Source organism: Pristis pectinata, unplaced genomic scaffold (assembly GCF_009764475.1).
Source record: "Pristis pectinata isolate sPriPec2 unplaced genomic scaffold, sPriPec2.1.pri scaffold_118_arrow_ctg1, whole genome shotgun sequence".
Lineage (NCBI taxonomy): Eukaryota > Metazoa > Chordata > Chondrichthyes > Rhinopristiformes > Pristidae > Pristis > Pristis pectinata.
Window position 1 is genome coordinate 14,230 of NW_026262465.1, and position 25,926 is coordinate 40,155.

At 52.5% G+C, this 25,926-nt stretch overlaps 2 protein-coding genes across 8 annotated transcripts in view; one reads left to right on the forward strand and one right to left on the reverse strand.

Annotated features, from left to right (window-relative positions):
- LOC127567112 (ribonuclease inhibitor-like) overlaps positions 1-25,926 on the reverse strand; it is a 58,802-nt gene that overhangs the window by 12,637 nt on the left and 20,239 nt on the right. The gene's annotated exons all lie outside the window — the stretch shown is intronic.
- On the forward strand, positions 15,209-23,323 carry LOC127567113 (ribonuclease inhibitor-like). Its single transcript, XM_052009798.1, has 5 exons — positions 15,209-15,518; positions 17,516-17,686; positions 18,504-18,674; positions 19,456-19,624; positions 19,773-23,323. The coding sequence occupies exons 2-5, from the start codon at positions 17,589-17,591 to the stop codon at positions 20,007-20,009; spliced, it is 675 nt and encodes a 224-aa protein (XP_051865758.1). The 5' UTR covers positions 15,209-15,518; positions 17,516-17,588; the 3' UTR covers positions 20,010-23,323.

The window sequence follows — 25,926 nt, forward strand, 5'->3', positions numbered from 1 at the left end:
CTCTCCCTCACTCTCCCTCCTCCTCTCCCTCTCCCACAAACTCTCCCCTCTGCCTCACTCTCCCTCCTCCTCTGCCTCACTCTCCCTCCTCCTCTGCCTCACTCTCCCTCCTCCTCTGCCTCACTCTCCCTCCTCCTCTGCCTCACTCTCCCTCCTCCTCTGCCTCACTCTCCCTCCTCCTCTGCCTCACTCTCCCTCCTCCTCTGCCTCACTCTCCCCTCTGCCTCACTCTCCCTCCTCCTCTGCCTCACTCTCCCTCCTCCTCTGCCTCACTCTCCCTCCTCCTCTGCCTCACTCTCCCTCCTCCTCTGCCTCACTCTCCCTCCTCCTCTGCCTCACTCTCCCTCCTCCTCTGCCTCACTCTCCCGCCTCCTCTGCCTCACTCTCCCTCCTCCTCTGCCTCACTCTCCCTCCTCCTCTGCCTCACTCTCCCTCCTCCTCTGCCTCACTCTCCCTCCTCCTCTGCCTCACTCTCCCTCCTCCTCTGCCTCACTCTCCCTCCTCCTCTGCCTCACTCTCCCTCCTCCTCTGCCTCACTCTCCCTCCTCCTCTCCCTCACTCTCCCTCCTCCTCTCCCTCACTCTCCCTCCTCCTCTCCCTCACTCTCCCTCCTCCTCTCCCTCACTCTCCCTCCTCCTCTCCCTCACTCTCCCTCCTCCTCTCCCTCTCCCACAAACTGTCCCCTCTACCTCAAACCCCTCCTCCTCTCCCTCACTCTCCCCCTCCTCTCCCTCTCCCACAAACTCTCCCCTCTGCCTCAAACCCCTCCTCCTCTCCCTCACTCTCCCTCCTCCTCTCCCTCTCCCACAAACTCTCCCCTCTGCCTCAAACCCCTCCTCCCTCCCTCACTCTCCCTCCTCCTCTCCCTCTCCCACAAACTCTCCCCTCTGCCTCAAACCCCTCCTCCCTCCCTCACTCTCCCTCCTCCTCTCCCTCTCCCACAAACTCTCCCCTCTGCCTCAAACCCCTCCTCCTCTCCCTCTCCCACAAACTCTCCCCTCTGCCTCAAACCCCTCCTCCTCTCCCTCACTCTCCCTCCCTCTCCCACAAACTCTCCCCTCTGCCTCAAACCCCTCCTCCTCTCCCTCACTCTCCCTCCTCCTCTCCCTCTCCCACAAACTCTCCCCTCTGCCTCACTCTCCCTCCTCCTCTGCCTCACTCTCCCTCCTCCTCTGCCTCACTCTCCCTCCTCCTCTGCCTCACTCTCCCTCCTCCTCTGCCTCACTCTCCCTCCTCCTCTGCCTCACTCTCCCTCCTCCTCTGCCTCACTCTCCCTCCTCCTCTGCCTCACTCTCCCTCCTCCTCTGCCTCACTCTCCCTCCTCCTCTGCCTCACTCTCCCTCCTCCTCTGCCTCACTCTCCCTCCTCCTCTGCCTCACTCTCCCTCCTCCTCTGCCTCACTCTCCCTCCTCCTCTGCCTCACTCTCCCTCCTCCTCTGCCTCACTCTCCCTCCTCCTCTGCCTCACTCTCCCTCCTCCTCTGCCTCACTCTCCCTCCTCCTCTGCCTCACTCTCCCTCCTCCTCTGCCTCACTCTCCCTCCTCCTCTGCCTCACTCTCCCTCCTCCTCTGCCTCACTCTCCCTCCTCCTCTCCCTCACTCTCCCTCCTCCTCTCCCTCACTCTCCCTCCTCCTCTCCCTCACTCTCCCTCCTCCTCTCCCTCTCCCACAAACTGTCCCCTCTACCTCAAACCCCTCCTCCTCTCCCTCACTCTCCCTCCTCCTCTCCCTCTCCCACAAACTCTCCCCTCTGCCTCAAACCCCTCCTCCTCTCCCTCACTCTCCCTCCTCCTCTCCCTCTCCCACAAACTCTCCCCTCTGCCTCAAACCCCTCCTCCCTCCCTCACTCTCCCTCCTCCTCTCCCTCTCCCACAAACTCTCCCCTCTGCCTCAAACCCCTCCTCCCTCCCTCACTCTCCCTCCTCCTCTCCCTCTCCCACAAACTCTCCCCTCTGCCTCAAACCCCTCCTCCTCTCCCTCTCCCACAAACTCTCCCCTCTGCCTCAAACCCCTCCTCCCTCCCTCACTCTCCCTCCTCCTCTCCCTCTCCCACAAACTCTCCCCTCTGCCTCAAACCCCTCCTCCCTCCCTCACTCTCCCTCCTCCTCTCCCTCTCCCACAAACTCTCCCCTCTGCCTCAAACCCTCCCTCCCTCCTCACTCTCTCCCTCAAACGCCCTTTCCCGCCCTTTCTGCCGGCCGAGCATGCGCACTCTGTCCCCCCAGCGGCAGGCACCGCCCCCGCCCCCCGCAGCCGGCCTTCGCTCTCCCACTGGCCGCCGCCGTTTGATCGACGTCTCCCTCCGCCAACGGCCGGCCGGCGGTCACGTGGTGACGCAGCCGGCCGTTCAACCGCCGCCGCGCGCGCCCGGGCGGCGCGTGGGTGACGTCAGAGGGGCCGCGCTTGCGGGGCGGGGCGGGTCGGGCGAGGGGGCGGGGCTCCCTGAGCGACAGGGGGCGGGGCACCGTCGGTGACAGTAGGAGGGGCCCGGCGGGTGACCGGTGCGCCCATTGATTGACGGGCTCGACCGCCCCGCCCCCTGTCCCGCAAGGCCCCGCCCCCAACTCCCGGAGCCGCGGGTTCGATCCCAGCTCCCGCCCGACGCCGGATCCGCACCGCGGGGAATATTTCACCTCGATGCGAACACAATTCCTTCTCCATCCCCCCCCCACCCCGCACAGACGGCCCCCCCACCCCCACTGACCTGAGGGGGTGGCTGACGGGTTGGCACGGCCCCGCCGGGCCGAACGGTCTGCTGCCTCCGTGCCCCGTCCCTCTCCCAGCCGGCGCCGGTCCGGCCGGCTCCAGCCCAGGTTGTTCCCGCCTGGAGGACGGGGGAGGGGAACCTCCTCCAGGTTTAGATCGTGGCGGGGGGAACAGGCCCTTCGGCCCGACCTGTCCGTGCCGACCGTGGTGCCCCCCCCCCCCCCACCCCACCACATCCCGGCCGGTCCCAGTTCCCCGGCTCTGCCCCCCCCCTACCCCCTCCCTCGGGCAGCCCATCCCACACATGGACCCCCCTCAGACCTGTGCCCTCTGGTTCTTGATTCCCCGACCCCTGGGGTGGGGGGGGGGGGGGTGGGAAGAACAGTGTAGTTCGCATTCACCCTGTCGATGCCCCTCAATCTCTCCCCTCCCTCTCCCCTCTCTTCCCCCCCCCCAGACTGTGCGCATTCACCCTGTCGATGCCCCTCAATCTCTCCCCTCCCTCCCCCTCGCCTCTCTCCCCCCCCAGACTGTGCGCATTCACCCTGTCGATGCCCCTCAATCTCTCCCCTCCCTCCCCCTCGCCTCTCTCCCCCCCCAGACTGTGCGCATTCACCCTGTCGATGCCCCTCAATCTCTCCCCTCCCTCCCCCTCGCCTCTCTCCCCCCCCCAGACTGTGCGCATTCACCCTGTCGATGCCCCTCAATCTCTCCCCTCCCTCTCCCTCGCCTCTCTCCCCCCCCAGACTGTGCGCATTCACCCTGTCGATGCCCCTCAATCTCTCCCCTCCCTCTCCCCTCTCTTCCCCCCCCCCCCCAGACTGTGCGCATTCACCCTGTCGATGCCCCTCAATCTCTCCCCTCCCTCCCCCTCGCCTCTCTCCCCCCCCAGACTGTGCGCATTCACCCTGTCGATGCCCCTCAATCTCTCCCCTCCCTCTCCCCTCGCCTCTCTCCCTCCCCAGACCGTGCGCATTCACCCGATCGATGTCAGAAACAGGAAGGGAGCAATCACTCCATTGGGAGTATTCTACAGACCCCCAAACAGCAGCAGAGAGGCTGAGGAGCAGATCGGGAGGTAGACTTTGGATTGCAAAAATAATCAGGGTTGTTGTCAACTTCCGTCATGTTGGTTGGCGCCTCCTTCGTGTAAAGGGGATAGATGGGGCAGAGTTTGTTTGGGGGTGTCCAGGAAGGATTCCTGACACAGTATGTGGACAGGCTGACTGGAGGAGAGGCCATACTGGACCTGGTACTGGGCAATGAGCCTGATCAGCTTTCAGATCTCTCGGTGGGAGAGCATTTTGGAGACAGTGACCATAACTCCTTAACTTTTACCATAGCCTTGGAGAGGGATAGGAGCAGACGATATGGGGACAGTATTTAACTGGGGGAGTGGGAATTATGAATCTAATAGGCAGGAACTTGGGAGTGTAAATTGGGAACAGATGTTCTTGGGGAAGTGCACAGCGGAAACGTGGAGGTTGTTTAAGGAATACTTGCATGGGGCTCGGGATTAGTTTGTCCCATTGAGGCAGGGTAAGGATGGTAGAGTGAAGGAACCGTGGTTGACACGAGATGTAGAATATCTTGTCAAGTGGAAGAAAGAAGCTTACCTAAGGCTCTGGAGAGTTACAAGGTAGCTGGGAGGGAGGATGGCTTGAAGGGGGCATGAGGAGTCGTTGGTGAGGAGGATCAAGGAAAACCCCAAGGCGTTCTACACGTATGGGAAGAATGAGAGGATGACTAGAGTGAGGGTAGGACCGATCAGGGATAAAAGAGGAAACGTGTGCCTGGAGTCCGAAGAGGTAGGGGAGGTCCTTAATGAATACTTTGCTTCGGTATTCACCAGAGAGAGAGACCTTGACAGTTAGGAGGACGGCGTAGAACAGACTAATATGCTAGGGCATGTCGATGTGATGAAGGAAGATGTGCTGGAACTATTGAAAGAAATTAGGATACATAAGTCACTGGGGCTGGACGGGATATATCCAAGGTCATTACAGGAAGATAGGGAAGAGATTGCTGTGCCTTTGGCGATGATCTTTGCATCCTCACTGGCCACAGCAGTAATGCCGGATGATTGGAGGGTGGCAAATGTTGTTCCTCTGTTTAAGGAAGGGAGTAGGGAAACCCTGGGAATTACAGACCAGTGAGCCTTACTTCAGTGGTGGGCAAGATTCTAAGAGACAGGATTTCTGGGCATTTGGAGAAGCATAGGCTGATTAGGGACAGTCAGCATGGCTTTGTGAGGGGCAGGTCGGGCCTCACGAGCCTGATTGAATTCTTTGAGGATGTGACAAAGTGCATTGATGAAGGTCGAGCAGTGGATGTGGTGGACATGGATTTTAGTAAGGCATTTGATAAGGTTCCTCATGGAAGGCTCATTCAGAAAGTCAGGAGGCCTGGGGTCAGGGAAACTTGGCTGTGTGGATTCAGAATTGGCTCGCCCATAGAAGACAGAGGGCCGTGGTAGATGGAGCGTATTCTGCCCGGAGGTCGGTGACCAGTGGTGTTCTGCAGGGATCTGTTCTGGGACCATTGTGCTTTGTGATTTTTATAAATAGTGGATGAGGATGTGGAAGGGTGGGTAAGTTTGCTGATGATACAAAGGTTGGTGGTGTTGTAGATAGTGTAGAAGGTTGCTGTAGATTATAACAGGATATTGATAGGATGCAGAGCTGGGCTGAGAAGTGGCAGATGGAGTTCAACCTGGATAAGTGTGAAGTGATACACTTCGGAAGATCGAATTCGAAGGCAGAATACAAGGTTAATAGCAGGACTCTCAGCAGTGTGGAGGAACAGAGGGATCTTGGGGTCCACGTCCATAGATCCCTCAAGGTTGCCACGCAGGTCGATAGGGTTGTTAAGAAGGCGTATGGAGTGTTGGCCTTCATTAGTCAGAGTATTGAGTTCAAGAGCCGCGAGGCGATGTTGCAGCTCTGCAGAACTCTGGTCAGCCCACACGGGAGTACTGTGTTCAGTTCAGGTTGCCTCATTGGAGGAAGGATGTGGAAGCTTTAGAGAGGGTGCAGAGGAGATTTACCAGGATGCTGCCTGGATTGGAGAGCACGTCTCATGAGGACAGGTTGAGTGAGCTGGAGCTTTTCTCTTTGGAGAGGAGGATGAGAGATGACTTGATAGAGGTGTACAAGATGATAAGAGACATAGATTGAGTGGACAGTCAGAGACGTTTTCCCAGTGTGATAATGGCCAACACGAGGGGACATCATTTCAAAGTGATTGGAGGGAGGTATAAGGGGGATGTCTTTGTCGATACTCCCACCCTCCAGCCCCCATTCCCTACCACCTCCATCTCCCAGTCATGTCTCCCTGGTGTGAATCCCTTTGATCCCAGCACACAAAACAAGTCGATAAACTTCTTCCAGGTGTCAGGGAGACTCGTCTGGGTCCGAGTCCCTCTCCCATGACTCAGATCCTCAAAAACCTCGAGGCACGGACTGGCTGATTCCACATCCAGGGTCTCAGAGACTGGAGGGAGAAGCAGAGAATTAGAGTGTTCCCAGGGATCGGAGGGAGGAGGGAGGTGAGGGGCGTGGGGCTGGGTGGATGTGGCGAGGAGGGCAATTGAGTTGGGTGAGACATGGGCAGTGTGGTCCCAGGACAGGAGTGAAAACAGGGAGTCCTGGAAATCCTCAGCAGGCTGGGCAGCGTGTGGAGGGACGGAGAGAGAGAGGGCGAGATCAGCGAGAGAGAGGGCGAGATCAGCGAGAGAGCTTTTTAACATAAAACAGCTTCTTTTATACCTGAGGTAAGAGACATTCCTTCGATAGCAATGGTCCAATCAATACCTATTGAAAACTATGGCAAAAATCAACCAATGAAAAGACGCTCATTCACCTTGTGACAGAACACCAGGTGAGAAGCAGTTATACCTTGTACAGACACCAGAGGGATATCAAACACCACACTTGTAAACATCGCCGAAAAGATATATATTAAACAGCCAAATCCAACAGTGAGGAATGTCAAAACTGACTTGTAAAATCTTCTCTCAATAAGGACAAAGGAAAAGATGAGCAAAAGTTTAATGTGGGTCTCCCACAGAGTGAGAGAGAAATAAGGAAGAAGACACGCAAACGTTCCCAGAAATAGTGGAGAACAACAGGCCTGGAGGAAATGGGGAGCTGGAAGTAATTAGCATCAGTTACAAAAAATAATATTGCAGGATTTAATGGGACCGAAATGTGATAAATTCCCCAGGATCCGCAAACCTGCAACCCAAGGTTTGAATATGGTGGTAATGGAGGCATTGATTGCCATGGGACAGAATTCCACAGATTCCAGAGGGATTCCCAGGGATTGGGAGACGTCAAATGTAATCCTTCTTTTCAGAAAGAAGGGGGAGGGAAAGCAGGAAACTACGGACCGGTTTGGCTGACAATGCTGGAGTCCATTATTAAGGAAATGGTGACAGGACATTTAGAAAACAGTAACAGGAGGGGACAGAGTTGGTGTGGATGCTGAGGGAAATTGTGTTTGACAAATCTGGGTGTTTTGAGGTTGTAACCAACAGAGTAGATGAGGAGGATCCAGTGGATGTGTATTTAGACTTTCAGAAGGCCTTTGGTGAGGTGCCACACAGTTATTGACAGGGGGTAATACACTGGCATGGATTGAGGATTGGTTAATGGGCAGATTTCGATTGGAATAAACAGGTCATCTGTTGCCTGGGAGGCTGTGAGTGTTGGGGTGCTGCAGGGATCAGTGCTGGGGGCCCCAGCTCCTCACTCTGGTTCTCTCTCTGTAGATGCTGCCTGACCCGCTGATTCTCTCTCTGTAGATGCTGCCTGACCCGCTGAGTGTTTCCAACATCCTCTCTTTTTATTTCAGAAGGGAAATGTTTGCCGTTTCTCCCTCCACAGACGCTGCCCGACCTGCTGGGTGCTTCCAGCAATCCTTCTATTTCAGAGCTGGAGCGCTCGCTCTGTTTCTGTCTCCACGGACACTGCCTGACCTGTTGGGGATTTACAGCATTTCTGTGTGATACTTTCTCATGAAATAGGAAGAAGCCGTTTCCCATCAAGTCAATACTTGCTCTTCAGTGCATTCTCAACAACTCCGTTCCCCCACTTTTTTCCCTGTAACCTGTTCTCTCTCACATTCCCATCGGCTTCCCCGATTCGCCCACCACCCCCCTGCACTGGGGGGGATTTCCAGCGGCAACTAACCCACCCAGCCGCTACGTCTTTGGGATGTGGCAGGAAACCGCAGCACCCGGGGGAAGCCCACACGGTCACGGGGAGAACGTGGAAGCTCCACACAGACAGCACCTGAGGTCGGGATCGAACCGGGTCCCTGGAGATCACAAGATCACACAAGGCAAGGGAGCAGAGGTCGGCCATTCGGCCCATCAAGTCTGCTCCAAAGAGAAAAGGAATGAGAAATGGGGGGGAATGTCTGCTCCATGAGTACGAAAAAAACTGTTCTAACCCCGATTTCCGGCCTTATCCCCATATCCCTTGATACCTTGACGAATGAGATATCCATCTCTTCCTTCAATGCTTCCAATGATCTGGCCTCCACTGCTGTACGTGGCAAGGAATTCCATAAACTCACTACCCGCTGACTAAAGAAATTTCTCCTCATCTGTTTTAAACCTGTACCCTTTAATTCTAAGATTGTGCCCTCTGGTCCTGGACTCGCCCACCAAGGGAAACAGCTCAGCCACATCTACTCTGTCCAGTCCTTTCAATATTCTAAACATTTCTATGAGGTTCCCTCTCATTCTTCTGTACTCCAGTGAGGACAGTCCAAGAGCTGACAAACGCTCATCGTATGTCAGCCCTTTCATTCCGGGAATCATCCTCGTAAATCTCCTCTGAACCCTCTCCAATGTCAGCACATCCTTCCTAAGATGTGGGGCCCAAAACTGTGCATAGTATCCAAATGAGGCCTCACCAGTGCCCCGTAGAGCCTCATCAGCACCTTCCGACTTTTATACACGATACCTCTCGAAATGAATGCCAACATAGCATTCGCTTTCCTTACCGCCGACCCGACCTGGTGGTTAACCTTTAGGGTATCCTGCACGAGTGCCCCCAAGTCCCTTTGTACATTCGTACTTTGAATTTTCTCTCGTTCTAGTTAATAATCTGCCCAGTTATTTCTGTTTCCAAAGTGTACAACGGCACATTTCTCAACATTGAATCTCATCTGCCATTTCCTTGCCCATTCTCCTGAACTATTTAGGTCTCTCTGCAACCTTCCGGAGCTGTGCAACATGGCTGGAGCTGTTCTTATCAAAGGGATGCGGCGTTTCTTGGAATGGCTTCATTCCAAGAATTTCCAGTCCAGCTTTCCCCACACCCACACCTCAGCAATCCTGACTGTGCCCGTCACCCTGCAGTGCAGTTGTCATCTCCACATCCCCTATGGTATTGCAGGACTTATTTGAAAAGCAGTCACCTTAAATTAATATTGAACCATCTTTTTTCACAGCTGCTCTGAAACACTTTGTTTCCTGGCCTCAGGTTCTACTTTCCTGTTTTATTCAAGCTCATTGAATATGTTATCAATGCCACCTCCATTAGAAGTTAGCTGTCACTCTCCCTGAACCCCAGCAGTTCAGCAGTCATGTTTAATATTCCTTCCCTGGCTGTTGCCGTGTGTTCAGTGGACACTCGCTGTACTGCAGCAGTTCAGCATCTCCTCGAAAGTGAAAGTAATTTCAACCAGGAACTATATTGGTGCGAACATGGCTTTCAGACAGCAGGTAGAGAGGTTAACCGAGGAGACAATTTGTCCCATTTGCCTTGATTTCTTTACCGATCCAGTTATATTGGACTGTGGCCACAACTTCTGCCGCTCCTGTATCACACAGTGTCGGGAAAAGGAAGAGGGGAACTGCTGTCCGGACTGTAGAGAAGAGTTTGCAGACGGAACCCTCAGGGTAAATCGGGCCTTAGCAAGTCTGGCTGAGAAGATTCAAAAATTAAAGCTGAATGTGAAGGAGACGGAGATCAGACCTCAGTGTGAGAAACATCAGGAGGAACTGAAGCTGTTTTGTGACACGGACAAGCAACTGATCTGTCTGATTTGTAGAGATGCGAGGGAACACAAGTCTCACAACTTCATGCCGATTGTAGAAGCTGTTGAAATCTACAAGGTAAAAGCAAACAGACTTTGAGCACTTGTAGATTTATTGACCTTTTTCTTGCTAACTGTTTTGTTCTTGAACCCAATCCCAGAATCAGGTTAAATCGTCGTTAGAATGTCTCACAGAGAAGAAATCAGCCATCCAGCAAATGGAACAACAACAGAAACAGAAGATTTCTGGAGTGAGGGTGAGATCTCCTGCTTCCAGTTTTCCGGTCCTCTAGTTTTGTTCTCTTTATTGCAGGGTAATATCGACCGTCACCTTTCATTTGACAGGAACAGTCGCACACTCTGCAGGCCAACATCACATCCCAATTTGCTAAAATGCACCAGGTTCTCAGTGAGAGAGAGCAGCGCTTACTGGGCGATCTCAGGGAAGAGGAGGGGAGGATTCTCAACACCATGGAGAACAATCTTCGGGAGATTCAAGAGAATTTAACTTCTGTCGAGGAGAGACTCTCAACGTTACAGGAACAGATGGATCAGAAGGACAGTGTGGTGTTTCTGAAGGTGAGGGATTGTAGTTGAGTGAAAGCCCACCGTCACAAAGTGATGGGTGAGAGTTTTGAAATCAATGCAGCATTTCCCAATGATTCAGAACTGATTTCAGGCAGAGAAATGTTCGGTCTGTTCTGGAGCAGACCGGCTCTTGTCACCAAACTAATTGGTCTCTCACAACATCAAGGGTCTCCCAGGATTGCCTGCAACCTCCCCGGGATTGAGTTGCTGTGACCTTGATGCAGATTTTGTGATTACTTCTGCGTTGCCCAAGTTTAATATTCCCCTGAACCTCACGTTAAAATCCAGTTACAGTCACCTGCGGAGAGTGTGTCTGGTGCAGTGAGTGTGAATGATGTTGTGTCAGTGAGTAGGAACTAATTTTGGTGTAATTTATGCTGTCCATTTTACAAATGCGTTCCCGCATCATATCGTAGAGGAATTTTCAGCAGCCTGTAGCACTGAACAGAGAAGATTACAGCACAGTACAGGCCCTTCAGTCCATGATGTTATGCCAACATTTTATCCTGCTCGGATATCTATGTATTCCTTCCCTCCCACATAGCCCTTCACTTTTCTACCACTCATGTGGCTATCAAAGGGTCTCTTAAATGTCCCTAATGTATCTGCTCCCACAACCACTGCCGGCAGTGCGTTCCACGCACCCACCACTCTCTGTAAAAAAAAAAACTTACCCTGACATCCCCCTTGTACCTTCCTCCAGTCACATTAAAATTATGCCCCCTCATGTTAGCCATTTTCACCCTGGGATAAAGTCTCTGACTGTCCACTCGATCTGTGCCTCTTGTACACCTCTGTCACGTCACCTCTCATCCTCCTCCTCTCCAAAGAGAAAAGCCCCAGCTCGCTCAACCTATCCTCATGCGACATGCTCTCCAATCCAGGCAGCATCCTGGTAAATCTCCTCTGCACTCTCTGTAAAGCTTCCACATCCTTCCTATAATGAGGTGACCAGAAATGAACACAATACTCCAAGTGTGGTCTGACCAGAGTTCTATAGACCTGTAACATTGCTCCCTTCCTGTTTCTGATTTCTGCCTATTCTCCGTCCTTCTCCTGGCAGTCACCCAGCTACCTACATCCTGCAGCTAAGGAGTCACTGCCTCCTTGTAGCTCTTGTCTATGAACTCCACATTATCCCATAGAAGTCGAAGGTCATTCTGCTACAGTTCCAGTTCCCTAACATGGTCCATAAGGAGCTGCAGCTGGATGCACCTGGTGCAGATGTAGTTATCAGGGAGACTGGAGGTCTCCCAGAACTCCCACATCTCTCAGGATGAACACCTCACTGACACTGGAGCCATTCTCACTACGCTGGCCTGGCACTAAAGGAAACACCAAAGCAAGCAAGAATGAAACTTACCAGAGACTTCCCTTCGCCTCTTGAGCCAAAGCCTCAGTCTCCCACTCTAACACCGGCCCACTCTCACAATGGCCACTCCACTTATACCGACCTTGCCTTTATTTGCTACTGTTAATCAGCCAATCACTGGTAACATTTTTGCAAATGGACCTCATTTAAATGCTTGCAAGGTGAAGCTCACAAGCACACGCACAGAGACCCACCTCTTTCCAAAGGTCCTGCTCCAAATCTGGCTCCAACTCCCGACTTTGGGGGAATTTTCTGCTGTCAGAACGTGGATATTCAGTCCCAGTCAATTCAGATCTGTGTTTGATTTGTTTCAGGAGGAAGTGTGTCAGGAGAGGAGGTAGGACGTGCCCTTTACTGAATCTCTGCATGGTTTGATTAAAGTAAATCTCTGAAAGTTGTTGCAGTTCAGTTTATAACGTACGGTTTGATATTTGCAGGGTTAGCGAGGATGCGCAGGCACTGTCTGTAGCAGAAGGTGCCCTACCTGTTGGAAAATTGAGAGACATGCTACTGAGAGAAACGTTTGATGCCATGAAGCAAGGTCAGAGTTGCATCAATTCCTATTCTGGTTTGTTCCAGATGGTTAAGTACAACTGAAATGTAAACAATGAAGTTACATTTCTGGAAGTTGTATTTGTTGAAGGGATCCTGCAGGACTTGGTCCAACTTTGTACAACAGTGGTTCGGCCACATCTGGTGCACTGTGTACGGTTCTGGTCAATGCACTATAGGACGGACGGGATTGCACTGGTGAGGGTGCAGAAGAGATTCCCCAGGATGGAATGTCTCACTTATGAGGAGAGATGTTTCTCCCTGTGTTTCTCTCTCTCTCTGTTTCTCTCTCTCTGTGTTTCTATCTCACTCTGTCTCTCTGTGCTTCTCACTGTGCTTCTGTCTCACTGTCTCTCTCTGTGTCTCTGTCTCTCTCTTTCTGTGTCTCTATCCATATCCACAGATCCCTGAAAGTTGCCTCACAGGTGGATAGGGTAGCTAACAAAGCTTATGGGGTGTTAGCTTTCATAAGTCGTGGGATCGAGTTTACGAGCCGCGAGGTAATAATGATGCAGCTCTACAAAACTCTGGTTAGACCACACTTGGAGCACTGTGTCCAGTTCTGGTCGCCTCATTATAGGAAGGGAGTGGAAGCGTTGGAAAGGGTGCAGAGGAGATTTACCAGGATGCTGCCTGGTTTGGAGAGGATGCATTATGAGGAGAGACTGAGGGAGCTCGGGCTTTACTCTTTGGAGAGGAGGAGGATGAGAGGAGACATGATAGAGGTGCACAAAATATTAAGAGGAATAGATAGAGTGGACAGCCAGCGCCTCTTTCCCAGGGCACCAACGCTCAATACAAGAGGGCACGGCTTTAAAGTAATGGGTGGGAAGTTCAAGGGAGATATCAGAGGGAGGTATTTTACCCAGAGAGTGGTTGGGGCATGGAATGCGCTGCCTGGGGCGGTGGTGGGGGCAGGTACACTGGTCAAATTCAAGAGATTACTGGATAAGCATGTGGAGGAATTTAAAATAGAGGGATATGTGGGAGGAAGGGGTTAGATAGTCTCAGGCGAGGTTTAAAGGTCGGCACAACATGGTGGGCCGAAGGGCCTGTATTGTGCTGGACTGTTCTATGTTCTATATCTCTCTCCCCCTGTCTCTCTCTCTCTCTCTCTCTCTCTCTCTCTCTCTCTCTCTCTCTCTCTCTCTCTCTCTCTCTCCAGCCCTCTCTCCCCTACTCCCTCCCCCCCTCTCCCTCCCGCTCTCCCCTCCCTCTCCTCTCTCTCTCCCCCCGCTCCCCCTCTCTCCACCTCCCCTCCTCCACCCTTACCCCCTCTCCCTCCTCCCCCGTCTCTACCCCTCCTCCCCACCACCACCCTATCTCTCTCTTTCTCCCCCATCTCTCTCTCCCCCTCTGTTCGTCTCTCTCCCCCTCCATCTCACTCACTCTGCCTCCCCTCTCTTCCCCTCTCTGCCTCCCCTCTCTTTCACTCTCTCTCTCTCTTTCTGTGACTCTCTCTCCTTTGCCTGTTCATCTCTCTCCCTCTCTCCCTCCCTCCACACACCGCCCAACCTGCTGAGGATTTCCAGCACCCTGTTATCACTCCTGTCCTGGGACCACACTGCCCATGTCTCCCCCAACTCAATTGCCCTCCTCGCCACATTCCCCCCACCCTCCGCCCCCCACCTACCTCCGATCCCTGGGAACTCTAATTCTCTGCTTCTCCCTCCAGTCTCTGAGACCCTGGACGTGGAATCAGCCAGTTCGTGCCTCGAGGTGTCTGAGGATCTGAGTCGTGGGAGAGGGACTGGGACCCAGATGAATCTCCCTGACACTGGGAAGAGGTTTATCGACTTGTTTTGTGTGCTGGGATCGAAGGGATTCACACCGGGGAGACCTGACTGGGAGATGGAGGTGGTGGGGAATGGGGGCTGGAGGGTGGGAGTATCCACAGACCCTCTCTGTTAGGTGGGGCTGTGTCGCAGCAGTTAGTGCTGCTGCCTCACAGTTCCAGGGTCCAGAGTTCAATCCCAGCCTCTGGTGCTGTGTGTGTGGAGTTTGTACGTTCTCCCTGTGACCGTGCGGGTTTCCCCCGGGTGCTCTGGTTTTCTCCCACCTCCCACAGACCTGCAGGTCGAGGGGGTAATTGGCGGCGGTCAGTTCCCCCCTCGTGTGTGGGTTAATGATAAAAGGAACCAAGTGGGAGTGTGGGCCAGAATATGTTAATTTAATCTATAAATTTTTACTTACAGCGTGGTAACAGGCCTTTCTGGCCCAACGAGTCCGCGCCGCCCATTTTAAACCCCAAATTAACCTACCCGTACGTCTTTAGAATGTGGGAGGAAACCGGAGCACCCGGCAGAAACCCACGCAGACACAGGAGAACGTACAAACTCCTTACAGACAGCAACGGGAATTGAACCCCGATTGCTGGCACTGTAATAGCATCACGCTAACCGCTACGCTACCGTGCCGCCCCAGGGGTACAGGGAAGTGGGGAGAGGGGGAATGGGACTGGTGGGATTGCACCCTGCAGAGCTGCTGTAGACTCGAAGGGTGAAATGTTGTGATTGAAATCAGAGTTGTCAATGCATTGAATATAACACCTCAATTGGGTCTGTCACATTGAACAAAACCCTCATTGTAGAAGTGTAAAGCTCAAAGCAATCACCCCTCCTGGGCTTCTCCGTGGATTCAGCAGCTCCCCGGATCCCACGACTCCCAAACACTCCCGGTTCAGTGTTGCTGTCACTCTGTGTCTCACAGATTGCCGGGGAAACAGCTCTGGTGGAAGTCTGTTCCCTGTAATGTCCGAGAGAAAGAACATGTATCAGATCCACTTTGGTGACGGTGTTTCTCACTGTGTGTTCAGTCAGGGACTCAGTGACCTGGGAGATTGGGGAATGAAGCTGCTGTCTGAGGCTCTGAGGGACCCGGAGTGTAAAGTACAGAGACTGGGGTAAGTACTGGACTGTGAGACTGTTGGTCACTGAGTGGGTAAAGTTCCATTAGTGGTTCCACTTCTGTCCTGATGAACCCCGGCATCATTATTCGAATCGTTAACAGTAACCGCTGGAGATTTACACTGAATCTGGCTGGTTCTCTCTTCTGTTTCCTCTTGGTCCATCAGGTTGAAAGCTGGCAGTCTCGCCATTGCTGATGTTGAGGATCTCACCTTGGCTCTCAGTACAAACCGCTCACTGACGGAGCTGGAGCTGGACCTGGCTTGATAATGACCTGGGAGACTCGGGAGTGAAACTGGTGTCTGAGGCTCTGAGGAACCCGGAGTGTAAAATACACAAACTGGGGTAAGTCCCAGAGTGTGAGGGATTGGGGCAGATCATCACTCCATCGATCTCCAATTGTCTGTGCTGCTGCACAGCCCGAATAACAGGCCCTCACCTTGTGTACAGCTTCCCGCCGGCTTCTCCCTCTTGTTCTGGGGAGATCTGAGCCTTTCCGGAGCAGAAGGTGTGCTGGTGTTTATACTCCCTGGGTGTCTGAACATAGAACGTTGAACAGGTACAGCACAGGAACAGACCCCTCGGGCCACACGGTTGTGACACACTCACTGAGCTGATGATGCCTACTTACACTGATCCCTTCTGCCTGCACATGGTCCATATCCCTCTATCCCCTGCTGATTCATGTGTCCATCCAACAGTGTCTGAAACGCCACTGTCATAGCTGCTTCCACCACTCTCCCCAGCAGCACGTTCCAGGCACCGACCACTCTCTGTGTACAAAATAAAGCTGCCCCACAAATCTCCTTTCAGCTTTCTCCCTCTCAGCTGAAAAGCACGTCCTCTGGTACTTGACATTTCACCCCTGGGGAGAAACATTCTGACCATTTCCCCTATCTACACCCCTCATAAACTAAAAGACATCTCCTTATAGCTCAAACCCTCTAATCCAGGCAGCATCCTGGTGAACCTCTTCTGCACCCTCTCCAAAGCCTCCACATCCCTTGTGTAATGAGGCGACCAGAACTGTGCAGAATTTCTGATGCTGGACGTTGGTGTTATCAGTGATTGAGGGGTGAATAAACACTGAGCGTTACAGTGGGTGTTGGTGAAAGTGGGATTAATAAACCCTGGGATGACTCTTCTCATCTCTCTCTGATTCACAGTCTACAGCGTGTCGGTCTCACAGCTGCTGGTGTTGTGGATCTCGCCTCCGCTCTCAGTACAAACCGCTCACTGACGGAGCTGGACCTGGCTGTTAATGACCTGGGATACTGGGGAGTGAAACTGGTGTCTGAGGCTCTGAGGAACCCGCAGTGTAAAATACAGAAACTGGGGTAAGTCCCAGAGTGTGAGGGACTGGGGCAGATCATCACTCCATCGATCTCCAATTGTCCGTGCTGCTGCACAGCCCGAATAACAGGCCCTCACCTCGGGCTCCATCGGGTCCACTCACCTTCCCCTCTGCAAGCACCAGAGTGTTTGCAATGCAGCCTGTTCACCTCCGGTCACAGTGTGTGTCTGGGGAGTGGTTCTGAGGTGGAATCATCTCCTCACGCACTACAGGGGCCGTGTGTGTGAAAGGAGGATGGGGCTGCCTTTATCCGGTTCCCTGTTGGGGACACAGACACAACAGGAAACTACTGACCACTTGGACACCATCAGTCCCACAGAGAAAGGTGGCAGGGAACACGGAGCCGGACCACAAAATGTTCAGGGTCAGATTGTGAGTGGAACGTTTTTCACTGACGGCTTGAAACTTTCCTCAGTATTTTGGTAACTTTGTTTCTCCAACGTCTGAAGTGAAGCTGGTTTAATATTATCAGTGAACTGTAAACCGTTGCAACCCTCAGCTCTCAGTGTGAAGTTGGGGAATATTTTTGCAGCAGTGAAACCAGTTTGCAGTGTTTGTGTTTCCCCGAGGCAGGATTGTGTCGGTGTGGTGACTGGGTTGGGATGTGGAGTTAACAGAGCTGGTGAGTGGAGTCCCCTCCGAGGTTGTTTCTGTGAGCACACAGCGTGTGGACAGAGGGAGAGGGAGTTGTGCTGCTGTGTGACAGCCCGTCCAAAGGATGGGGTCTGGGACAAACATGTTGAACACAGGGTTGTGTTGGGATTTTATGTTGAGACCGGACAAGGGGAGGGGAAGCTGATCAACGAGGATCGGAGTGTTTCCAGATGGGAAGGCGCGGTGGTGTTTGTGCTCACTGGGTGTCTGATGCTGGACGTTGGTGTTATCAGTGATTGTGGGGTGAATAAACACTGAGCGTTACAGTGGGTGTCGGTGAAAGTGGGATCAATAAACCCTGGGATGACTCTTCTCATCTCTCTCTGATCCACAGTCTATGGTGTGTCGGTCTCACAGCTGCTGGTGTTGTGGATCTCGCCTCCGCTCTCAGTACAAACGGCTCACTGATGGAGCTGGACCTGGGTGGTAATAAACTGGGAGACTCGGGAGTGAAACTGGTGTCTGAGGCTCTGAGGAACCCGGAGTGTAAAATAGACAAACTGGGGTAAGTCCCAGAGTGTGAGGGATTGGGGCAGATCATCACTCCATCGATCTCCAATTGTCTGTGCTGCTGCACAGCCCGAATAACAGGCCCTCACCTCGTGTACAGCTTCCTGCCAGCTTCTCCCTCTTGTTCCGGGGAGATCTGAGCCTTTCCGGAGCAGAAGGTGTGCTGGTGTTTATACTCCCTGGGTGTCTGAACATAGAACATCGAACAGGTACAGCACAGGAACAGACCCCTCGGGCCACACGGTTGTGACACTCTCACTGAGCTGATGATGCCTACTTACACTGATCCCTTCTGCCTGCACATGGTCCATATCCCTCTATCCCCTGCTGATTCATGTGTCCATCCAACAGTGTCTGAAACGCCACTGTCATAGCTGCTTCCACCACTCTCCCCAGCAGCACGTTCCAGGCACCGACCACTCTCTGTGTACAAAATAAAGCTGCCCCACAAATCTCCTTTCAGCTTTCTCCCTCTCAGCTGAAAAGCACGTCCTCTGATACTTGACATTTCACCCCTGGGGAGAAACATTCTGACCATTTCCCCTATCTACACCCCTCATAAACTAAAAGACATCTCCTTATAGCTCAAACCCTCCGATCCAGGCAGCATCCTGGTGAACCTTCTGCACCCTCTCCAAAGCCTCCACATCCTTTGTTTAATGAGGCGACCAGAATTGTGCACAATTTCTGATGCTGGACGTTGGTGTTGTCAGTGATTGTGGGGTGAATAAACACTGAGCGTTACAGTGGGTGTTGGTGAAAGTGGGATCAATAAACCCTGCGATTACTCTGCTCATCTCTCTCTGATCCAGTCTACGGTGTGTCGGTCTCACAGCTGCTGGTGTTGTGGATCTCACCTCCGCTCTCAGTACAAACCGCTCACTGACGGAGCTGGACCTGGCTTGGAATAAATTGGGGAACTCGGGAGTGAAGCTGGTGTCTGAGGCTCTGAGGAACCCGGATTGTAAAATACACAAACTGGGGTAAGTCGCAGAGTGTGAGATGGTGTTTACAGTCACTGACACTGAACTCTGGGGCAGGTCTTCCGTCGGGACACCAGCACTTGTGTCGCACTGACCTGTGACTCTTCACACATGTCCCACAGTCGGACTCTGTGTCTGGCTGACAACGGCAGTGCCGTCCTCTGCTCTGCCCACTGTGATCCCAGTTGGCCCTGGGTCACCACAATGAGGTGTCCGAGGGGAGCCAACAGGGCAGTGTGGACTTCCTGGGGCTGCCCAGTTGACAAGCTGGAAACCTGTGGCTGAGCCTGTGGCAGGGTAAACCCGGCACAAGTCCGGCAGTCCCCGTGGGATCAGTGGGCAGGAGCAGTGACTGGGAGAACGGGCAGTGGACCTTTTCACTGGACATCATTCAGCCCAGTGGGTTTCACTGTTTTCAGCTGTGAGGGTGGATTTGATGGTTTGAATGTAAGATTTTCATGCATTTGTGTCTTGTCCCTGAATGTCTTTGAGATTCACAGTGGTGCAACTTCAGTGAGAGCTTTGACATCAGTGGGCCTGGGACTGGGTCTCACCGTCAGACCCTTCAGTCAGTTCAACCGCACACTGAGTCTCAGACACCTTCTGCTGGACAGCCGGGAGCCGACTGTACTCAGGACCAGGTGGGAAGGAACAGTCCGATCCCACAGCAGGCGGCTGGGGAATTTGGGGTCAGCAGGAGATCTGTCACTGGGGACGGTGTCAGTGTGATGAACAAACTCTGGGGATCCTCTGATTCCTGGTATTTCTCTCTGATCTCCAGGCTGTGGGCTGTCGACCTCACAGATTCTGGCACCAAGGATCTCGTCTCCGCTCTCAGTACAAACCGCTCACTGACGGGAGCTGGACCTGCGATCAAACTCCCTCACAGACCGATCTGTCCCCGCTCTGCGCCGTCTCACACAGACCCTCCCGTGTCTGGAGTGGCTCAGGTGAGTGTTGATGAAAATATGGGTGTATCCCTGGGGTTGTCTGGTGATGTTTGTCTGTAAATGTTGTTGAAACGTTAACCCCAGTGCCCCGTTATTGACACTGTTGTGTCATCTGTGTATTTCCTCTTTATTCCTCCATCTGTTTCAGGCTGGAGGCGAATGGGTTCAGTTCAGATGGAAGGAATCAGCTGAAGTTGCTGGCTCGAAGCAGAGCCGGACTGGGAGTGGACCTGTGAACATCCCAACGTGTGAACAGCACCGCCCCGGGACTGGAACACTTCTGTCCGATTTCCCGCCCTCCCCTTTAAACCCGAACGTCACAGCTGGAACCGAGCGAGTGTGCCCTCCCGTTGTGGTGTCAGACGCCCAGTCCCGGGACATGTGACTCGGCCGCCCGGTCGCAGGGTGCTGCTTCCATCAGATGTCCAGGGCTGGATGTTCCCCAGTGCACAGGCAGGAAGGGCCCAGGGTGGGCTCAGTCTGGGCCACAGGGGGACACCGACAGTCCCACTCAGTGTCCCTGGGGCCGGGCTGGTGCAGGGAGGGGACATCTGGGGGTGGAGTAGCAGTGAAGCGGGAGCGGGATTTTCACTGCACCCCGTTCAGTAGCCGGTGATAGAAGGAGCGGCTCATCGACTGGCCCAATAAATGTGCAGCAATCTGGGACTCTGCCCGGTGTTATCATTTCATAATCAGCAGTGTCCCAAATGATGACTGACAGCGATACACAGGGCTGGTCACACAGTGTATCACCTGGATCAGTTGTGTTACCCAACTGTCTGCAGGGATTGGGTCTCACACAATATTACCCAGGGTTTCATTTCACTATTTATTGCTCCGAGTCTGTCACCATGATGTGACTGAGCTCAGTGAACCGTTGTTATTTCAGCACTTGTGCCTGGGAGCTGATGGTTTGGGATGAAATCGTTATCTCCGTCACTGTGGGGCCCGACCCTGCCCGATGCAGCTGAACGATACTCACCCTTCGAAAGACAACTGCTAGCCTGCTGTGGGGCGTTAGTGGAGACAGAAGCCTCCACAGAGGGGAGCCGGGTCACCTTGAGACCCGACCTCCCCACTGTGACATGGGTGCTCTCAGAGAGCTCAGAAAGGTGGGAGGCAGCATAAAGGAAATTACAGACCTATTAGTCTGACGTCGGTGGTGGGAAAGTTATTGGAATTGATCCTCAAGGATGAGGTTATGGAATCCCTCGAGGTGCAAGGCAAGATAGGTCCAAGCCTGCATGGTTTCATGAAGGGAAGATCCTGCCTGACCAACCTATTGGAGTTTTTTGAAGATAAGGGAGAGGCGGTAGATGTTGTGTATTTAGACTTTCAAAAGGCCTTCGACAAGGTGCAGCATAAGAGACTGATTAATAAGATGAGAGGTCATGGAATTACAGGTAGCATAACAGAATAGGTGGAGCATTGGCTGGTTGGCAGGAAGCAAAGAGTGGGAATAAAAGGATCCTGTTCTGGTCGGCTACCGGTTACTAGTGGTGTTCCGCAGGGGTCGGTGTTGGGGCTGCTCCTTTTTACCTTGTACGTTAACGATTTGGATGATGGAGTAAAGGTTTTGTGGCTAAGTTTGTGGATGACACCAAGATAGGCGGAGGAGTAGAGAATATTGAGGAGACGGGAAGGTTGCAGAGAGACCTAGATAGTTTAGGAGAATGGGCAAGGAAATTGCAGCTGAGGTTCAATGTTGAGAAATGCCCGGTTGTACACTTTGGAAACAGAAATAAACGGGCAGGTTATTATCTAGAACGAGAGAAAATTGAAAGTACAGAAGTACAAAGGGACTCGGGGGCACTCGAGCAGGATACCCTAAAGGTTAACCACCAGGTCGGGTCGGCGGTAAGGAAAGCCAATGCTATGTTGGCCTTCGTTTCGAGAGGTATCGTGTATAAAAGTCGGGAGGTGTTGGTGAGGCTCTACGGGGCACTGGTGAGGCCTCATTTGGATACTGTGCACAGCTTTGGGCCCCACATCTTCGGAAGGATGTGCTGACGTTGGAGAGGGTTCAGAGGAGATTTACGAGGATGATTCCCGGAATGAAAGGGCTTACGTATGATGAGCGTTTGTCGGCTCTTGGACTGTCCTCACTGGAGTACAGAAGAATGAGAGGGGACCTCATAGCGACATTTAAAATGTTGAAAGGACTGGCCAGAGTAGATGTGGCCGAGCTGTTTCCCTTGGTGGGTGAGTCCAGGACCAGAGGGCACAATCTTAGAATTAGAGGGTACAGGTTTAAAGCGGAGATGAGGAGAAATTTCTTTAGCCGGAGGGTGGTGAATTTGTGGAACTCCTTGCCACGTACAGCAGTGGAGGCCAGATCATTGGAGGCGTTTAAGGAAGAGATAGATATCGAATTAGTCGGGGTATCAAGGGATATGGAGATAAGGCCGGAAATTGGGGGCTAGAATAGTTTTTTTTGCTCCCCCCCCCCAATTTCTCATTTCTTTTTCCCCTTTTCTTTGGAGCAGACTCGATGGGCCGAATGGCCTACATCTACTCCCTTGTCTTGTGATCCAGCAGGGTGGGGAGGGCACAGCCAGCCTCAATCGTGAAGTGGTACATGGCAGAACGAGCAAGTAAGGGTCCAGTGGGACGGTGAATTAAACGCACATAGAGCCCACGCACGTGTGAATGAGTGCACAGAGACCCTCGACCCTCCCATCCCAGTGCCTGTTACATGGGGCGTGTAACACTCACCAACTTTTACCGATGCACCACAGAGAGCATCCAATCCGGATGCATCCCGGCTCGGGACGGCAACCGCTCTGCCCGGGACCGCAAGAAACCGCAGAGAGTCGTGGACACGGCCCAGCGCGTCACGGACACCGGCCTCCCCTCCGCGGACTCTGTCTTTACCTCTCGGTGAAGCAGCCGGCATCATCAAAGACCCCACCCACCCGGGACATTCTCTCTTCTCTCCTCTCCCATCGGGTAGAAGATACAGGAGCCTGAGGGCACGTCCCACCAGGCTCAAGGACGGCTTCTACCCCACGGTGATGAGACTATTGAACGGTTCCCTTATACGATGAGATGGACTCTGACCTCACGATCTACCTTGTGGTCACCTTGCACCTTATTGCACTGCACTTTCTCCGTAGATGTGACACTTTACTCTGTACTGTTATTGTTTTTACCTGTACTACCTCAATGCACCCTGTACCTGCTCGTGTGGTCCGCTTGGCGTGATGAGTTGCCGAGCTGTGGGGCCTCAAGCCCACAAGGAAAAGGTTGTGACTAACTGTGAAGGATGCATTAACCTGTCTGGCTGCACACAGCAGCCTGGGCTTGACCAACGGCAGCATGAGCTGGTGAAGCATACCCAAATATGGGTATGCCTGTGCAGTAGATGGACACCTGCCGGAGAACAACGTATTTAAGTTTGTTAGCACCCTGTATTCTTTGAGTCGGGCCACGTGCAGGGAAGAGCAGCACTGACTGTTTGTTCCTCTGTGTACCCCCCACTCCCGCTAGCATTAAACTAATAAAGCATTAACTGTACGCTCCTTGGTTCTGCTGTGGTCTGATATGTCACAGTGCGGGTCAACTTTCATGTTGGCGTAGTCGGCAGGATCTCGCTGGAATACCTGGACACCTCCGGACTGAGTAAGTGGCAGGCGGCACTCGGAAGGTCAACGGGAGAAATAAAGGCGCCTTCAGACCCCTTGTGACTGACTCCTACGTTGACCTCTGGGAACACTGTGGTCCCTCGTCCGAGGTAGACCTGGTTCCCTGCCGAGATCCAAAAAGAACCAGCAGAGAACAAAGATTCACAGGCAGGAGTGTGTTATTTTTAAGAAATAGTCGTGTAGTAAAAAAACACAGTGGATCTTATGGATAAATAATTCAGAGTTTGTTTTGAAGATAATCAGAGTTCGTATGGAATAAGTTCATTCAGAATTAAAGTTCGTTTGGAATTAGAGTTCATATTGAATTTAAAAAAAGGTTCATTTGGTATAAATAAGGTCGTATGGAATAAGTAATCAGTTCGTCTGGGATAAGTTCGTTTGCAAAACTAAAGTACTACTACAGAGTTCGTTTGGAAACATAGTCTGGGATAAATTGTAATTCGACCTGTGGGCAGTGAGGCCAGGCTAAAGTGTGATTTGGACATCAGACGTATAATCGAATGGGACAGACTGTAGATAAAAGTGATGGGGGGCCCCGGTGCAACAAAAGTGTGATTCGCACCCAGAACATCGAAAAGAGTATCGACAATTGTCAGCAGCATTAACAAAAAGATTAGGTAATGAAGGGCGGCCGATCGGTGGCACAAGGTGCGCATTAACTCATTGGTTTAAAAGACGTCAAGGGAGATATTTAATTTTTTTTTAAGGCTCTAATTTCATGTAAAGTGCGCTCTTTAATTTCAAGAGTGCTTTTCTGTTTGTGGTAGAAATTTATGTTTTTTAAATTGATACTTTAATGTGCAAGTGTTGTTTTTGGGTTATTTTTGTCTGTTATATAATGTAAGATCTTTTGAGAACTGAGTGCCAATAAGTTAAGTTTTGAACAGTTCATGAGCAACATTATGTACTAAGGAGGTGCCCCCAAAGACGGAGTGTTAAAGGCTGAGTGTGAATGGTCCGACAACCAAGAAAAGAAGCACAGAGATAACGAAGCCCAGGCGCCGCGCCAATTGATTAATAAAATGGCCAAGGGTAATAAGACTGATAATGACCCTGGGGACCCACTGTCAGGAATGGGGACCCTATCCTTGCAGAATGATGAGGACGAGGAATTGGAAGGTTCCTAGTGGAACCCCCCTATGCCCCAGACATAGCCCAAGCGCCACCAGTCGTAGTACCACCACTTGGACCCCAGGATTCAGGGCAGTTCCCCAAGCCCAGTCTCTCACCAGTAATGATGAAGTGGTAGGAGTAGCTGAATGTGTCAAAAGGGAGCCCAGATCTACCAGAAGGGGAAGAGACGCCCAACTTTGATGGTAGAATGCTCCCTCTCCGAGTGCTCCCTAATCCCCCCGCAGGCGGGCAAAACCAGCCAGGGACCGTTCAGGTTTATACGCCGTGGAAACCCCAAGGGGTGTTATTAATGCCCGTCACGCCCCAGACCGGAACAAAGACCCAGCCGGATTTGTTCACTACACACGGTCCACACAAACCACGTACGCAGCACAACCCCGAGATCTTTTACTCCCTCTGTCCTGCTATATTGAATCCTGAAGGGATCACAGAGGAAGGCAGCAGTGTTGGCCCCTGGAGGAGGAGGTGCTATTGTTACCTATGAGGATTTAAATGGACAAAATGGTAATTCAGAGCAACAAGTTAATATTATGTTGCCGGCCCTCTCGGAGAGTCTGAAAAGACCCCCATTGACGTGAGTAAGGTTCTGGAATGTAAACCCACTTCTAAAGAGACAGCCCAAGACTTTTGGGATGATTGGACTCTGTATCCACCGACAACCCCTTCAGACAGTGACCCGAGGTCGCAGGAGGGGCTCTGCCGTTGGCAGCAAAAGGGGGGAGTGAAGAGCCCAATTGTGACGATGAGGGTGCAGGGAGTCTCTCTTCCATTTTTGATTGATACAGGGGCAACCTTATCCACCCTGGATCAGGAACTCGTGGAGGAATATGGGTTCCCTGTAGCCACTCGTACTGTTCGAATGTCTGGACTGGAAGGTAATCTCAGAGACGACTCGACCACGGCACCCTTACAAGTGACTTACAATTACGCCACCCACACGTTACCCTTCACCATTACATCGAATTTGGGTTGCAATTTGGCTGGAACAAGACATCTTTATCAGTCACGTGGACATCGAAACACACAGTGAAATGCATCTTTTGCGTCGAGCGTTCTGGGGGGGCAGCCCGCAAGTGTCGCCACGCTCCCGGCGCCAACCTAGCGCGCCCGCAACTCCCTAACCTGTCTGTCTTTGGAAATGCGGGAGGAAACCGGAGCATCCGGAGGAGTCCCACACAGTCAGGAGGAGAACGTGCAAAGTCCTTGCAGACGGCGGCCGGAATTGAACCTGGGTCGCTGGTGCTGTAGTGGCGTCACACTAACTGCTGCACAACCGTGCCCGCCCTTAGGGAATAGTAAAGAGAAAAAGTAACTGGTGGGAGTTGTTTATAGGCCACCAAATAATAACATTACACTGGCACAGGCAATAAACCAAGAAACAGATGGAGCAGGGGATGCGGAGAGTCTATAGATAGGTTAAGTGAGCGGGCAAAGGTCTGGCAGATGGAGTATAATGTTGGTAAATGCGAGGTCATCGACTTTGGAAGGAAAAATCGAAGATCAGATTATTACTGGAATGGTGAA

Bases quoted from the DNA above. Each gene is read 5' to 3' on its own strand.
- LOC127567113 (XM_052009798.1), top strand. From the start codon at position 17,589: ATGGAGCTGGACCTGGGTGGTAATAAACTGGGAGACTCGGGAGTGAAA. The intron at 17,687-18,503 runs GTAAGTCCCAGA...TCTCTGATCCAG, and splicing joins TGTAAAATAGACAAACTGGG to TCTACGGTGTGTCGGTCTCA. The intron at 18,675-19,455 runs GTAAGTCGCAGA...TCTGATCTCCAG, and splicing joins TGTAAAATACACAAACTGGG to GCTGTGGGCTGTCGACCTCA.